This window comes from Myotis myotis, unplaced genomic scaffold, assembly GCF_014108235.1.
Source record: "Myotis myotis isolate mMyoMyo1 unplaced genomic scaffold, mMyoMyo1.p scaffold_m19_p_10, whole genome shotgun sequence".
Taxonomy (NCBI): Eukaryota; Metazoa; Chordata; class Mammalia; order Chiroptera; family Vespertilionidae; genus Myotis; species Myotis myotis.
In genome coordinates, this window is record NW_023416314.1 from 7938044 (window position 1) to 7953257 (window position 15214).

At 38.1% G+C, this 15214-nt stretch overlaps 1 protein-coding gene across 3 annotated transcripts in view; it reads left to right on the plus strand.

Moving 5' to 3' along the window:
- DYNC2H1 (dynein cytoplasmic 2 heavy chain 1) overlaps positions 1 to 15214 on the plus strand; it is a 300856-nt gene that overhangs the window by 238332 nt on the left and 47310 nt on the right. For all 3 annotated transcript variants that reach the window (XM_036324418.1, XM_036324416.1, XM_036324417.1), the window contains one exon: positions 6126 to 6335. In XM_036324418.1, the coding sequence (XP_036180311.1) occupies positions 6126 to 6335 (210 nt within the window). The remainder of the gene's footprint in view (positions 1 to 6125; positions 6336 to 15214) is intronic.

Genomic DNA, 15214 nt, shown 5'->3' on the forward strand with positions numbered 1-15214 from the left:
ATTTGCTCAAGTTTTATTTAGAAGAGCTATCCTACCTTCACTAGGACTATGAATTTACCATGAAGTAAAATTCATAGCAGAAAGTCAGGATAAATGCTTAATTTTAAAAACCAATTTCTAGAGTAATGAATTGGCATCCTAGCAATCTCCAGTGCTGTATGATGAATTTCTTCTTATATTTTTTCTGTTTGTCAACCCCTACATTCATTATTTTACTCATGACTTTTATTTTAAATGAGGTGAAATTCACATAACAAAATTAAGCATTGTAAATATTACGGACAGCATTAGATCTTTTAATATGAGATTGTGTTGTAATCTAGTCTTTTACTAAATTACCTCTTTTATGGTAGCCTCACAGAACAGCAGCAGCATTCCTCTGGCCACCTTTCGGAGCAGATAGCCTGTAAAATATACTTACCTAGAAATAAATGTAGTCTTAGTAATATGCCATTTTAATATAATCTAGTTTTCAAAAAAAGTTGCCATTTTGTTTCACATACCCAAGTTATAATGAATAATGACTTTCTCTCAAAGAAACGGGATACAGACAAAGCTTAAAGTCCTCTTGACAGTGATGTCTGCGAGTCGTATACCTCTCTCTCTATGGGTAACTGCTGGGTTTGGTGTTAATCAGTATTACAGCATATTAAATAAAAGCTATGAAATTCTCAAGGCATATAACAATAACCAATAATATACATTTTAAAAGCTTCTTTTTATTCACTTGCTAGCTTCTTTCAGTTTTTCTTTTTCTTTTTTTTTTTAAATATACTTTATTGATTTTTTACAGGGAGGAAGGGAGAGGGATAGAGAGTTAGAAACATCAATGAGAGAGACACATCGATCAGCTGCCCCCTGCACACCCCCTACTGGGGATGTGCCCGCAACCAAGGTACATGCCCTTGACCGGAATCGAACCTGGGATCCTTCAGTCCGCAGGCTGACGCTCTATCCACTGAGCCAAACTGGTTAGGGCTCTCGTTTTTCTTTTAGAAAGATGTAATAATAGCTTCCAATATCATTTTTCGTACATCAACTCAGCATACTCCCCTCCTCAGTCTTTCACAGCCTTGGCTTTCCTTTGTCTACTAGTCACCAGCTATTTTGCCTTCTATTTTAGGTCTTCAGCATTTCTGACTTAAACAGTTTGTTGGGTAATTAGCACACACTTGTCCTGGTTGACCTCTGCTTTAAATACAATACCTTTAATTGGAACTAAACTAAATAAAATGAGTATTAAAACATGATGCTTTGGTTTCCTTTGATCCACCTGATAATTTGGTATGAAAAGGAATAGTTATTACCAGGTTTAGATCTAAGTTCTGTTTGTTTGCTAATAACTGGTTTTGGGACAATAAAACAAAACAATAAAGCAGCCAGTCCTGGGGAATGGGCTTCCAGAAATTCTATATAGATTTTTCAACTCTTTGAACTCACCAAACTCGTAGTATTTTCTTTACTTTTTCAATTCCCTTTCCTACCCTCTTTTTTCCACAGTTGTCTCAGAAATCCACTTCTGGATAGACATAATTTAATGCAAATATGTCAAAATTTTTACTGTTCTGATTATGAATACTTGGGACAAGAGTTAGTTAAACTTAAATTAATCAGGACTCTTTAGATTCCAAGTGATGGAAAACCTAGTTCAGACTGGCATAGGCCTAAAAAGGGCACTTTATGTCTCACATAACTGAAAAAGTGTTAAATTGGTTTTAGTCCAGGGGTGGGCAACCTTTTTGACTCGAGGGCCGTAATGGGTTCTTAAACTAGACCGGAGGGCCGGAACAAAAGCATGGATGGAGTGTTTGTGTGAACTAATATAAATTCAAAGTAAACATCATTACATAAAAGGGTACGGTCTTTTTTTTCAATAGTTTTATTCATTTCAAACGGGCCGTAGTTTACCCACGGCTGTTTTAGTCACAGCTTGTCCCAAGGAACTTGAAAGGATGTAATCAGGACCAAGTTACATATATATTATATGTGTAATACATATAATTATTATAAGTATTCTGAAAGAGCTGCTTTACTGAAACTGATATATATATACTACATGTGTGTATATACATACTTGTGCACATATGTATACATATATGTATACACACATATGCCCTGCTCTTCTATCTGTTGGCACTATTTTTCATAGAGATCCTGTCTTTATTATCAAAATGACTGCAAAATTCTATTGCATTTTGTTTGGCCACATACCCTTCCTTGAGTCAATCTCTGTGGTCAGGAAAATGGAATGCTTTAAGTTGCACACTAATTTCTGGAGTTCAGTTGAGTCAATTCCACCTGAACTTTATGGACTTAGAATTAGGAAAGGCTGTTTCCACTCCAGAGACTTATTAGGAAAGAGATTGCGCTATAGCAGCAGAGTTGAGTAGTTATGCCGGAGACCTATGGCACACAAAGCCTGACATATTTACTGTCTGCAACTTTACTGAAAAATTTGCTAACCCCTCATCTCGTTGTTGCTTGAATTTCCTTTCATGAGAAAAATTCTTTCTGAGAACCATTTTCTAAAAGATCTAATTATATATATAAATATAACTACTTCCGTGTGTCACCCATTTTACTTGTCTAAAATAACATCCCACTTAGAAAACTATTTCAGTAAAACACAGAAATTCTGGATTCACACCTAAATTACACCAAATTAGACTGTTTTTTTTAATTCTAAAAGATATTCTTTGCATAAAAGTTAAGTTTTAAAATATCCTATAACCTTTTCCTCCAGCAGCTTCATAGATAAGATTTTCTCTGACTATTCTTAGCTTTTTAATGACAAGATGAACTTTAAAATGTTAAAGCCATCCTTCAAAAGTACATGCTTCAGTCCTAGCTATTTTGGCTCAGTGGATAGAGAACCGGCCTTCGGACTGAAGGGTCCTGGGCTCAATTCCAGCACATGCCTGGGTTGCGGGCTCGATCCCCATTAAAGGGAGTGCAGGAAGCAGCCGATCAGTGATTCTCATCATTGATGTTTCTATCTCTCTCTCCCTCTCCCTTCCTCTCTGACATCAATAAAAATATATTTTAAAAAAATACATGATTCAGTCGATTGTATTTACTCATTAAAAAAAAAAAGCTTTTCTTAAAATAGTCAATTGACTAAAGATATGACTGTTCCGCCTCAGTAGTTCCACCAAAAATCATGCAGTTTAGATGTTGTAATTTACTCATGGTGCTTTTAGCTATATTTGAATTATAAATAATATTTACTTTGATATTTTGTCTTAAAATTATGTAACACTAACATGTTACTACTGCTATGAATCTTCTCTATACTTCATCCTTTTAGAATATGTAAAATACCTACATTTATTTTAATATTTGGGGTATTTTACATTATTTTTTATTAAAATTTTGTAAAGGTCTTTAGGAAGTGGATTATGTTTTTAAAATATTGTAATATATTTTGCTGTCTTCTGTGTTATATTTTTCCCACTTATAAATTTATCGCAGGTTATACTACAGCTTGCCTAATTTTTCATTTTTTCTTTACATTTTTTTGTCATCTTTCATATGTCATTCACTTTTTGAGACTCAGCTGAATGGTGTTTTTACTCTGTTTATTTGTTATTGCTGAACTTACAGTCCTTTACTTGATAGTCTCCAGACCACTGTGCAGTAGAAATATGATGGGAAATGCAAAAGGTAGCCCCATATGTCATCTTCAGTGTTCTAATAGCTACATTGAAATAAGTTCAAAGGAAGAGTTGAGTTAATTTTAATACATTTTATTTAACCTGATATATCCTGAATATTAGCATTTCGGCATGTAATGAATATAAAATATTAGTTTGATATTTTACTCCCTTTTTTCTTAAGTCTTTGAAATCCAGCTTCTATTTGACACTTACTACACATCCTAGACCATTGGGGCTTACTTGAACTCTTATTTGAATTTTAAGTATTCTCTAGTTTTTAATTTTTTTAATAAATATTGTTGAAAGTATTACATATGTCCCTTTTTCCCCCCATTGCCCTCTCCCATCTCCCTCCCCGCCAAGCCTTCACCACCCTACTGTCTGTGTCTATGGGTTATGCATATGCATGTCAGTTCATCAGTTGATCTCTTCCCTCCCCCCTCGAGCCTCCCCTGCCTTCCCTCTGAGGTTTGACAGTCTATGTTTTTATGTTTCTGGGTCTATTTTCATTCATCATGTTGATCATTACTCTCCTAAATAAACTTCTTAGAAAGTTTAGTACTTTTTTGGATTGCAGATAAATAGAATCTTGCATAAATCATTTAAGTTTGGGTGTTCTTGTTCTATAAAATAACAGTGCAGACAGTGCAAATTAGTCACATCAGCCTAATATAATGGATAAAAATGCACAAAATCTTTTAGATAAACTAAATTATTATTTGCTAATCTTGCTTAGCCCAAGATTAATAAATATTTAAACACCACATATTCACTTCCAGAGATGTTGTTTTAATTTCAGGGATTATGGACAAATTTTATGTCATTTTTATTACTTAGTTGATTTAGTTTGGAGATGTGTTAAGTATTATTTATTGCATGCTCTGATTCAAATAGATAATTCAATTTTGACCTAAAGGGTAATCTAATTAATTTTGATAATATACTTTTATTTTCTTTTAAATTCAGTTTTAAGTTTACTGCCATTTACTTTAATGTGTACATTTATGTATATTTATGTGTGTCTCAAAAATTATTTTAGCAGCATTAATTTTTTAAATATAGCAATAATAGAAATAAAAATGCCTAAATTCGAGCTCATAGCCTAAAACTCTGCCTTTACAAATGATCTTATACTAATAAAGTTTATTTAATGATGATTTATTTAATGGTAGTTGCCATAATAGATCATCATACAGTATTATTAAATTATTTATCATGCTAAAAAGATACAGTGCTGGCCCTAACTGGTTTGACTCAGTGGATATTGTGTCGGCCTGTGGACTGAAAGGTCCCAGTTTCGATTCCCGTCAAGGGCATGTACCTTGGTTGCGGGCACATCCCCAGTAGGGGGTGTGCAAGAGGCAGCTAGCTGATCAATGTTTCTCTCTCATCGATGTTTCTAACTCTCTGTCCTTCTCTCTTCCTCTCTTTTAAAAAAAAAAATCAATAAAATATATTTAAAAAACACACGTTTGAATTGTTAAGAAAATAAATAAAAAGATACAGTGCTCTCACAGAAAATATGAATGTGACAACTATTAGAACAAAGAGAAGGGATTCTTAAGCTAGGATTGTAAGCAGTCTGTAGGGAAAATTAGGGTAATGGATAGCAAGTGAGAGAACAGGACTTCCCAATTTTATCTCTTGTCAGTTTTAGAAAACTGAAAGAAGGTAATTATTTCCCCTCGTAACCACTGTTTGTTAATAACTGATTCTGGGGGCAGGATGTGCACAGGTCTCATTGGATTCTTTGAGTTTTGTTTTTTTTTGAGAGGCCCAGGCATTCCATGTATCAGAGCTTCTGTTAATGTGTAGATATAACAATAAATACATATCCATATCTATATCTATATATCTATATCTATCTATCTATATATCTATATGTGTGTGTGTGTGTGTGTATATATATATCTTGAGTACAAGATCTTTAGTGTGGTTTTCCAATATGTACAGGATAGGGCAAAAGTAGGCTTATAGTTGTAATATAAATAATATAATAATACTAAAATCAACTGTTTGCATACTCACAACTGTAAGCCTACTTTTGCCCACCCAGTATACTGATAATTTTCAAATTAAATGTCCATTTACATTTTATTTTAAAGCCATTATTCTGCTCTCTTTATACTAGTGGAGTGGGAGTGTAACTATTTTGCTCTCTTTTCGTTGGCTTATAGGATGCCATTATTTTCACTTTTTCTACTGTATTGACTACTGCTTCTCAATATAGTTCTTCTTTCTAAATTCCCACCCCCTATCTCAGTTCCCACTCCCTTACCACTTAAACATTGGTGAACTTCAGAATTCCCTTTCTGTGTATTTACAGATTTCATAAATGTGGCCATTCATAAAATAAGAGTACTAGTATTTCAAAACAGGTTAGAAGAACAAAAGGTTTTAATAATGCTTTACATATTTTAATATATCAATGATTTATGTTACTTTTCAATAAATATGTTATTCTTTTAGAATTCAAACCTGATTCATCAGAAAGTGTCTCCTCCTAATGACCGACAAGGATCTCCAATATTATCATTCATCGTTCTCGAACAGTTTAATGCCATTCGCTTAGTACAAAGTGTTCACCAGTCTCTTGCTGCTCTCAGCAAAGTCATCAGAGGAACAACCTTACTGAGTTCAGAAGTACAGAAATTGGCAAGTGCGTTATTAAACCAAAAGGTAAGCCAGTACTAAGTATGTGTTTTTACTTCATTATTTTATAAATCACCTTTCAATTATGTGCATATTCATCAGATGTCTTATAGTTAATAGAAACAGCATACCCAAGTTAAACTAGCTTAAACCATGTTGGAATTAATTGGCTTATGTAACTGAAGAATCCAAGATAACTGTCATTAAGTCATCGTAATGAAGGAACTTAAAATTGTCATTAGGATCTCAGCTTGTATTATACTGGTATATCTACCTATCCAGTCATTGTGTGTGTGTTGGGGGGGAGGGGGGGTGCGCACCTGTGTGCATGCGCGCGCGTGTGATTTCACTTTGGGGCAGGTCCTCTATACAGGATGGATTCTAACAGCCTGAGTCTTACGTCTTCTGAGCTCCATGTGAACAAAAAGAACATCTGTTTCCTCATAACTCAAACAAAAATGTTGGCTTTGATCCAAACTGCATGCCTTATGTTTTATGTCTATTCCCATACTGATTCGGGGGGCAGAGTGTGCACAGATCCCATTGGCTAGGGCTTCAGCCAAATGCCTCTCCCAGGAGCTGAGGATGGATTCAGCTTCATCTGTAACACATACACTGCAAGAAAGGGAAGGATGGTTACCCAGTAGAAAATCGGGCTACTTTTAGAAAATCAGGCTACTTTTAGCAGGAAAAAAAAAAAAAAGAAATCACCATGTCTCTTGCTGAATAATTGGGCCATTTTTAATGTAAAATCCACTTGTTTCAGATTTGTTGGATAGAAGCAAAATCTTTGTAGTAGATCGACTTTAGCTATTTGGAGAATATAAACTTCACAGAATTTGGCATCTAGAGAAGATTTCACTAGGGCTCTATAGGAATCTAGAAAGAAAACGGTTGTGTATTTTCTCCTGCTGTTTACTTCAATATAGAGAAACCTCTGATAGTCCACCTGAGAGACCTTCTCTGTTTAAATACAAAAGATAGCCTTTGTAGAACTTCCTATACTTTCTCATCAATATGAAAAAGTTTTCTTTCTTAGTTTGGACTGCTATAACCATGGATTGGGTGGCTTAAACAACAGAAGTTTATTGCTCATGGTTCTGGAGGCTGGGAAATCCAAGATCAAGCTGCCAGCACATCTAGTGCCTGGTGGGGCCCGCCTCCTGGTTTGCTGATGGCCGTCTTCTTGCTGTGCCCTCTGTGAGCAGAAGGGAAAGAGGAACAAGCTCTCTGCTGCCTCTTCTTGTGAACACACTAATCCCATCAGGAGCGTTCCACCCTATGACCTAATTACCTTTGAAAAACCTCATTTCCAAATAGCATATCTGGGATTGGGACTTCAGCATATGAATTTTGAGGTATAGAAACTGTCAGTCCCTCACAAGACCCAATTATTTTCCATATATACAAAAAGACCTGCTCTAACAACCTTATGTTCCTTTTCCTTTACCTTGAAATAAAATCAGCTTTGCATTATTAGTTTTTCCTTTGTCTATAGATTACTATTGCTATTAATCAACTGTGGTTATCAAACTATTGTTGTATTGTATTATACTACAAATTATGACTAATCTGTTTTTGATTTGAAAGTAGGCATAATATCAGTCATGAAAGCTCTTTGATATACTGAAGAAACCAGTGGGAAAGCATTCTGAGACTTTGAGGAACTTTACCTATTTAATCACCACAATAAAACTACTAGATGGTATTACTATTATCCCAATTTTATTGTGAGAAACCTGAAGCAGAAGGGTGTTAAACAACATGGCCAGACTCACACAAAGAATGGTTGCAGAGTCAGGATTTGAACCAAGGCAGGTCTGTTACCATAATAAATGTAAATTACTTAAATTTATACCAAAGGAAAATACTCACGAGAGTCTGTTTCTTTAAAATGAACTAATGCTTTATAAGGGTAAATTGTTTGGTATGGAATAATTTAGGAGAATAACTATAAGAATATGTTATACAGTGAAGTATAGTAAAATTCAAGTTAAATTAGATTTTGAGGTCTTTAATGCCAAAGAAAAGAGTGAATTAAATGCTGTAGGCAATAAGAATGTTTTTATGTAGAAATAATGTAGCAAAATGACTATGAATGTGGCCTGGAAAATAGGTCTGCTGTTTGAATCCTGTTCTATCACTTGGTGGCTGTGTGACTTTGTGCAGGTCCCTTAAACCTCTCTAACTTTACTTTTTTCATTTGTAAATTAGAATAGTAAAGGTACCCACCTCATGGGACAGTTGTGAGACTTAAATTAAATTATGAGTAAGGTGCTGGCAGATGGCCAGCACCCTACAACTGTTAGCTGTTTTTGTTATTGTTACATTGGGGAATTTTATTGTGTAAAGAATAGCTCTTAGAGTATTCATCTGGTGGTATTGTGCAAAATGATTTTATAGATGTAGGAACATCATATAGGTTATTCTGTTCATCTCAACAGGTGGTTAGGGCATGGAATAGAGTAGTTCGAGAGGGTTCTGTAAGATATTAATGAAGAATATAAAAGGTAATTGGCAAACCCTTTTTTTGTTTGTTTCACTTCTACTGTCAATCATTCTGGGTGACCTTTAACACAGCATTTGAAAAAATGAATAATTTAAATTATTTTCTATGATTGTAATACAGTGTGTCTTACATTAAATCATATTGAAAGATACCAAAAAACTAAATGGGCTTTGTTATAAGAAATACTTTTCTTGATTAAGCCAAAGTATATTTTAGAGAGAGGTCATTGATGTTTAATTCCTTATAACATTTCTTCCTCTTCCCTTGACCCTTTAAGATCTGTTAAGTATTTACATATTTTGCATAGCGATAGGATCAATTGACTTATTTCTTAATTAAAATGTGTTTATGTAAGATGTAGACAATATCATTATAAATTTATTAAATTATGTATTGTACATTACACTTTGAAGTAAAAAATGCAGCCTCTGAAATATTATTTTTTAAACATTTTTATAATTTGCATGAAAATGAATTTGTTAAATTTCTTTCAAAAGATAAAAAATGTGTTTTGCAAAGCACATTTTAATTATATCATAGATAGTGTCTTTGGAAATATTTCAGGGTGTTTGGGGAAACTCAAATGAGATTAGGCTGACTTTAACTAAGACAATATCAGTAAATTAGTTTCTGACATTTCACTTTCTAATGAGTTTTACCAAAAACTGAATCCAGTGCTGTCGCATTTATTTTACGATAAAAATTTAATGTTTTGTTAAATTTGAATGTGACAAGTTCAATATTTTCTGATATGAATTAATGTAATTTAGGAAGTAGTTCAGTACTTGATATTTTCTTTACTGTGTCTGACATATGTGGAGAAAAGAGAACCCCTGTACACTGCTGATGGGAATGCAGACTGGTGCAGCCATTAATGAAAACATTATGGAGTTTCCTCAAAAAATTAAATATGGAACTGCCATTTAACCCAGTGATCCCACTTCTAGGGCTATATACTAAGAAACCTGAAACACCAATCAGAAAGAATGTATGCACTCCTATGTTCATAGAACCACAATTTGCAATAGCTAAGATTTGGGAACAGCCCAGGTGCCCATCAGTAGATAAGTGGATAAAAAAGTGTGGTACATTTATACCATGGAAGACTATGCAGCAGTAAAAAAGAAGAATCTCTTACCCTAGGAGACAGCATGGAGAGACCTGGAGAGTATCATGCTAAGTGAAATAAGTCAGTCATAGAAAGACAAGTATCACATGATCTCACTCATATGTGGAATCTAAGTAACAAAATAAACTGATGAACTGAGTGAATCCAGAGACACAGCAGCATGGAACAGAGTGCAGAATCTCGGAAGGAAGGTGGGGGAAGGTGAGTGGGTGGAAGGTGATCAGCCAAAGATCTTGTATGCATATATGCATAACCCATGGACACAGACAATAGGGTGGTGAAGGCCTGGGGCAGGTGGTGGGGGCAGATGGAGAGGGGAATTGGGACAAAAGGGGACATAATACTTTCAACAATAACGAATTATTTTTAAAAAGAAAAAGAGGTTGGCTTACCTGCCAGCATAACCACTACCTGAGGCTCTGTCCTGATGATGTATGTCTGTGGGGCCTTATCAGGGACTGGCCAGCTTCAGTCTACAGTGGCCAGTCCCCGGAGGTCTGGAAGCTCCAAACCGGATCCAGAGGGTGGCCTTGCTGGACTGGCTGAGTTCTGTCCTGGAGGGCCAGACTAGTCTGATTTCCAGTGGCTTTCCCTTCCGCACCTTGGCCAGGGACTAGGTGGGGGTCTCAGGTTTGGGCATGTCTTGGCTCAGTGTCCTTCCTTGTTGCATTTGAAGCATCGGCCCGAAGGAGGTTTAGCCCCTGACTTACCCTCGGTAGGAGGACCGGCACTTCGTTTGGGGTTCATGAGAGCAGTGGCTATGAGCTGAAAGGCCTCCTTCTGGGCCTCAGCTTTAGCCTGATCTCGCTTTCGTTTTTGATTTGGGTCTCCTCATCTCTATTATTAAAGACTAAAGGCTAGGTTAACCAGGCCTTTTGAGGGGGGGTTGCAAACCAGTTTTTCATAGTTGACCATCTTACAAGTATGAGCAGCCTTTTTGAGTCCGGCAATGACACAGGTGATTATATGGCTACAGAGCTGGTGCCCTGGAGAATTATCCTAATAGTCCCATCTCAGGTCAATTTGGGGTACCGCTTCAGCATCAACTGGGTTGGCCACCTTGTCCTGTCTATGGAGGCCATGGGCATAGTCCCGAGCTACTAGCCCAATGTGTTCTTTCTCTTCTGGGGTGAGAGAGGAGGATAGGATGTCATAGATGTCTTGCCAGGTCAGGTCATAGGACTGGGTCAGGTACTCAAATTCCTTGGGAAAGGTGGTCAGGTTGATGGATAAAGACCCAAGATGCCTCACCGTCTGTGCAAGGTTGGACATGGAAAATGGGATGTATTCCCAGACAGTACCCTCAATTCCTGCTTCTTCCCTCAGGGGTAGAATGGGAGTGGGAATAGAAGTGGCTGTTGAGGAAGCCAGTCTTTGGGTGCCCGAGATTGAGTGTTAGGTGGGGAAAAGTCTGTATTGGAGCTCTTGTTCTCAGAATTTGGGCTCTCAGGAGCCTGGGGAGAGGTGGTTGCTAGTTAGGAGGGTCTGGGTTTTCGGAATCTACATCAGGTAAGGGAGGGGACATGTAAGGGGGTGAAGGTCTGTGGTCTGCTGGGTCAAAAGTAGATTCATATCAGAAATGTTAGGGGTACGATGTTTTGTGTTAAGGAAAAGAATCTGATGGGTAGAGCAGGACTGACAGAGAGGGTGGGGACTGAAGGGTGAAAAAGGCCTGGATGTAAGGACTCTCTGACCATTTTCCAATGCGGTGACAGCAGTTCTCTAAATTGTGCCATGTGGCCCTAGCCGATTTGGCTTAGCCGAAAGAGCATCTGCCTGGGGACTGAAGGGTCCCAGGTTAAATTGCAGTCAAGCGCATGTACATAGGTTGCAGGCTTGATCCCCAGCCCTGGCTGGGGCGTATGTGAAAGCAACCAATTAATGTGTCTCTCTCACATCAATGTTTCTTTCTCTGTCTCTCTCCCTTGTACTCTCTCTGAAAACCAAAGGGAAAATATCCTCAGGTGAGGATTTTAAAAAAACAATAGTAAATAAATTGCGCAATGTGTTAAAATTGAAAGTGCCGTTTTCAGGCCATTGAGACGTATTATCTAGTTTATGTTGTGGCCAAACAGTGTCACAAAAGGAAATGAGGTGCTTGGGCCTGATCTCCCCCATGAGTGTGCAGTGGGAGTGTAGTGTGGTCCACGAGAGAGGGAGGATGAGTGACAGGCCACAAATCCAAAGGGGACTGTTTAGGGCAGGCATCCCCACCGCTAAACAGATCACCATGAGAAATGAGGGGTGACCCTCCAGACGGGCATCCCCAGTCCAGAAGGATCCAAAGTCGAATGGCTGAGGGCTCTTCTGGCCTAGTGCTAGGACTTTTGAGACGAGAGGACTTTTGAGAAGTCAGTGAGAGTGAGTGGGCAGAAGACCAGAAGACTGGAGACTGTGGAAAATTGGCCTGTGTGGGATGGAGGGCCAGCAATGACAAAGGAGAGGCTCCTGATCTGGCACCGTCCTTGGCTGGTTCGGGAGGGCCCACAAGGGAGGGAGACTAATTGAGGCCTGCGATCGTGTCACCCTGGGTAGGATTTGGAGGTAAGTCCAGGATGAGCTGCCATTGCCTAGCAGGGTGACCAAAGCCGGGGCAATGGCTCCCCTTTCCCATGGAACCCTCTCGGGTTTCGGCACCAAATGTTAGGGTTGCTGAAGGAGGAACACATAAGGCCCAAAGGGTAAAGAATTACAAATTTGTTAGGTCATCTGGATACCAGATGGGCTGGGCCCCAAAATGATGCCAGCATTCAGGGACAGGGAGTCAGAAGTTTTAAAGGACTCCAGCCAGTCTTTGCTGGGTGAAGAATTCTCTGGGAAGATCTGGATCCTGGGAAGGTCGGGAGGGGAAGGATAATGGTCTTAGCAAGTGGAATGTGGTCTTAGCAAGTGGAATGTGGCTCAGAGAAATGGAATCAGTTGTGAAGTGGTCTAGAGGCCAGTTCCTAGGGGAGCAGGTATTGATTCAATTATTTGATCAGACCTAACAATAAGTAAATGCTTAGAACAGTGCCTGCCCCTGTAAGCGCTGCAGAAGTGCTTGCTATTGTTATCCTTCTCGTGCAGGTCCGCATTGGTCCATGCCTACTAGTATATTACAGCAGCTTCCAGACTTCCCTGACTGCAGTTTCACTCCCCTAAGCCTGCTCTCCCTAGTTCACTAGGGTAATCGTTTTAAAACCCAAGTCTGATTATGTCACTTTGCTGGGTAAAGCTTAATTTAGGTTAGCATTGCTTTCCAGTTTAAACTCCTTAAAACAACATTCAAACACTTCTTGGTCTCCTCCTTAAATCATTGTTCCAGGTCCCTTGTGTTTTCTTTACTTGTGTGCCTTCCTTTTCCTGCTGTCTTTCTTTACTTGACTATAAGTTCTTTATCTTTTGAGACTCACCTCAAGCATGATCTCTCCCGGAAAGCTTTTCCTGACTCTTGCCCTTATACGCAGTGTGGATTTGGTGGGTACACCTTTGTGTTTTGTAGAACAGTGCTTGTCATGATCAGAAAACTTACAGTATCGTCTGTAGCTGTCTCTTTTGTTCTCTATTTCCCCCTTTAGCACAACCTTTTATGGACAGGAATCCTATATAATAAAAGCCTAATATGCTAAGTGTCCAGTCATCTGGTCAGCCATTCAACTAATCAAAGCATAGTATGCTAATGATATGCAAAGGCTGCTCAACCACTTGCTGTGACGTGCACTGACCACCAGGGGAAGCTGCTCTGATTGGTAGGTTAGCTTGCTGCTGGGGTCCGGCCGATCGGGACTGAGTGAGTGGGGCTGGATATGCCCTGGAGCCCTCCTGTGGTCCCTTCCTGGCTGGCCAACCTCCCGCATCCCTCCCAGGCCACGATCATGCACCACTGGGATCCCTTGGCCTGGCCTGCACCTTCTCACAATCTGGGCTGAGGGATCACCCTCCCTCCTAAACGCCCCCACCCCAGTGCAAGAATTTCATGCACCAGGCCTTTAGTTGTTTTATAACTTTGTATCCCTAGCATCTAACAAAAGATTTCCAAATAGCAGCTATTTAACAGATGCCTGCTGAATAAACAATTAATGGAAACTTGAAATAGTGAATGAACAAATGAATAACCTGCTCATATCCTGTTCAGCTTCTATGATATCTTTCATGAAAAACATGGAATACCAAAAATATGTTACATTTAGGGTTAGACCTGTGTTCAAGTTTCCCATGTATTTGTTAAAAAACTTCAAGTTTAGTTAAACAAACCTATTCTAACCCTTAGTTTGCCCATGATTATACTTTTAATTCTCATTTTGAGTAGATTTGTAACAAATAATATTTATTATCACTTATGTTTAATTTCAAATGGTGTGGTATAGGTGGAGCAATATAAAAATGGAAAATATGTTGAAGGCAGTATTGATGCTGGCAAACCGGCTTTAGAGCCAAGTTGCCTGGGTGCACATCTGGACTTGCCGTTTACCTGCCTGTGAATTGGGGCCGACTGTTTCTTTGTGTTTTGTTTTCTCTCTGTCAAATGGAAGTCACAATACCACCTGCTTCTGAGGATTATTGTAAGAACTATATGAGATGGTGCCCATCAAGCATTCAGCACAGTTGCTAACACAGAGTAAGCACTCAATAAATGTTAGCTTATAAAAGTTCCCTCCAGTTCTTTCTACCTTTAGTCAAAATCCAATACTACTTTCAGAGCTTTTCAGCTACCTCTTTTAAGAATTCTTTGATTAAATTATTTTATCCTAAGAACTGCAGACATGATCTATAACGCATTAGTAAAGCACCACAAGGGATTTTAGTGGTATATCTCCTTTATTGGTCCTTTCTACCTTTCTACTGTTGCTATTTAAAGACTACATTTTTTCTTTTATTCCCATAGTCTTCTATCATATCACTATCATGTCATATTACTTATATCACTTATCATATTGTATGTCTCTACATAGAATTCAACACTATGTAATATTCTTCCTATATTGAATAATACATTTTTCTTTATCCCCCAGTAAATTATAAGCTCTATAACATTAAGGGTCTCATAATGCCTTTACATTGTAGGCACTCAGTAAGTAATGCTGAATGGCTGAATAAGGACTTACCAGTGGTAGAATTAATGTATTACACCTGAGACTGATACCATTAATTCTCTTAGTTATCTACTCCTACATAATAAATTGCCCTGAAACGTAGTGGCACAAAACAACAAAAAATTATGGCACAGCTTCTGTGGGACAAAAATCTGGGTGAGGCTTAGCTGGGAGTGTCTCGTGGTCTCCGTCAAGT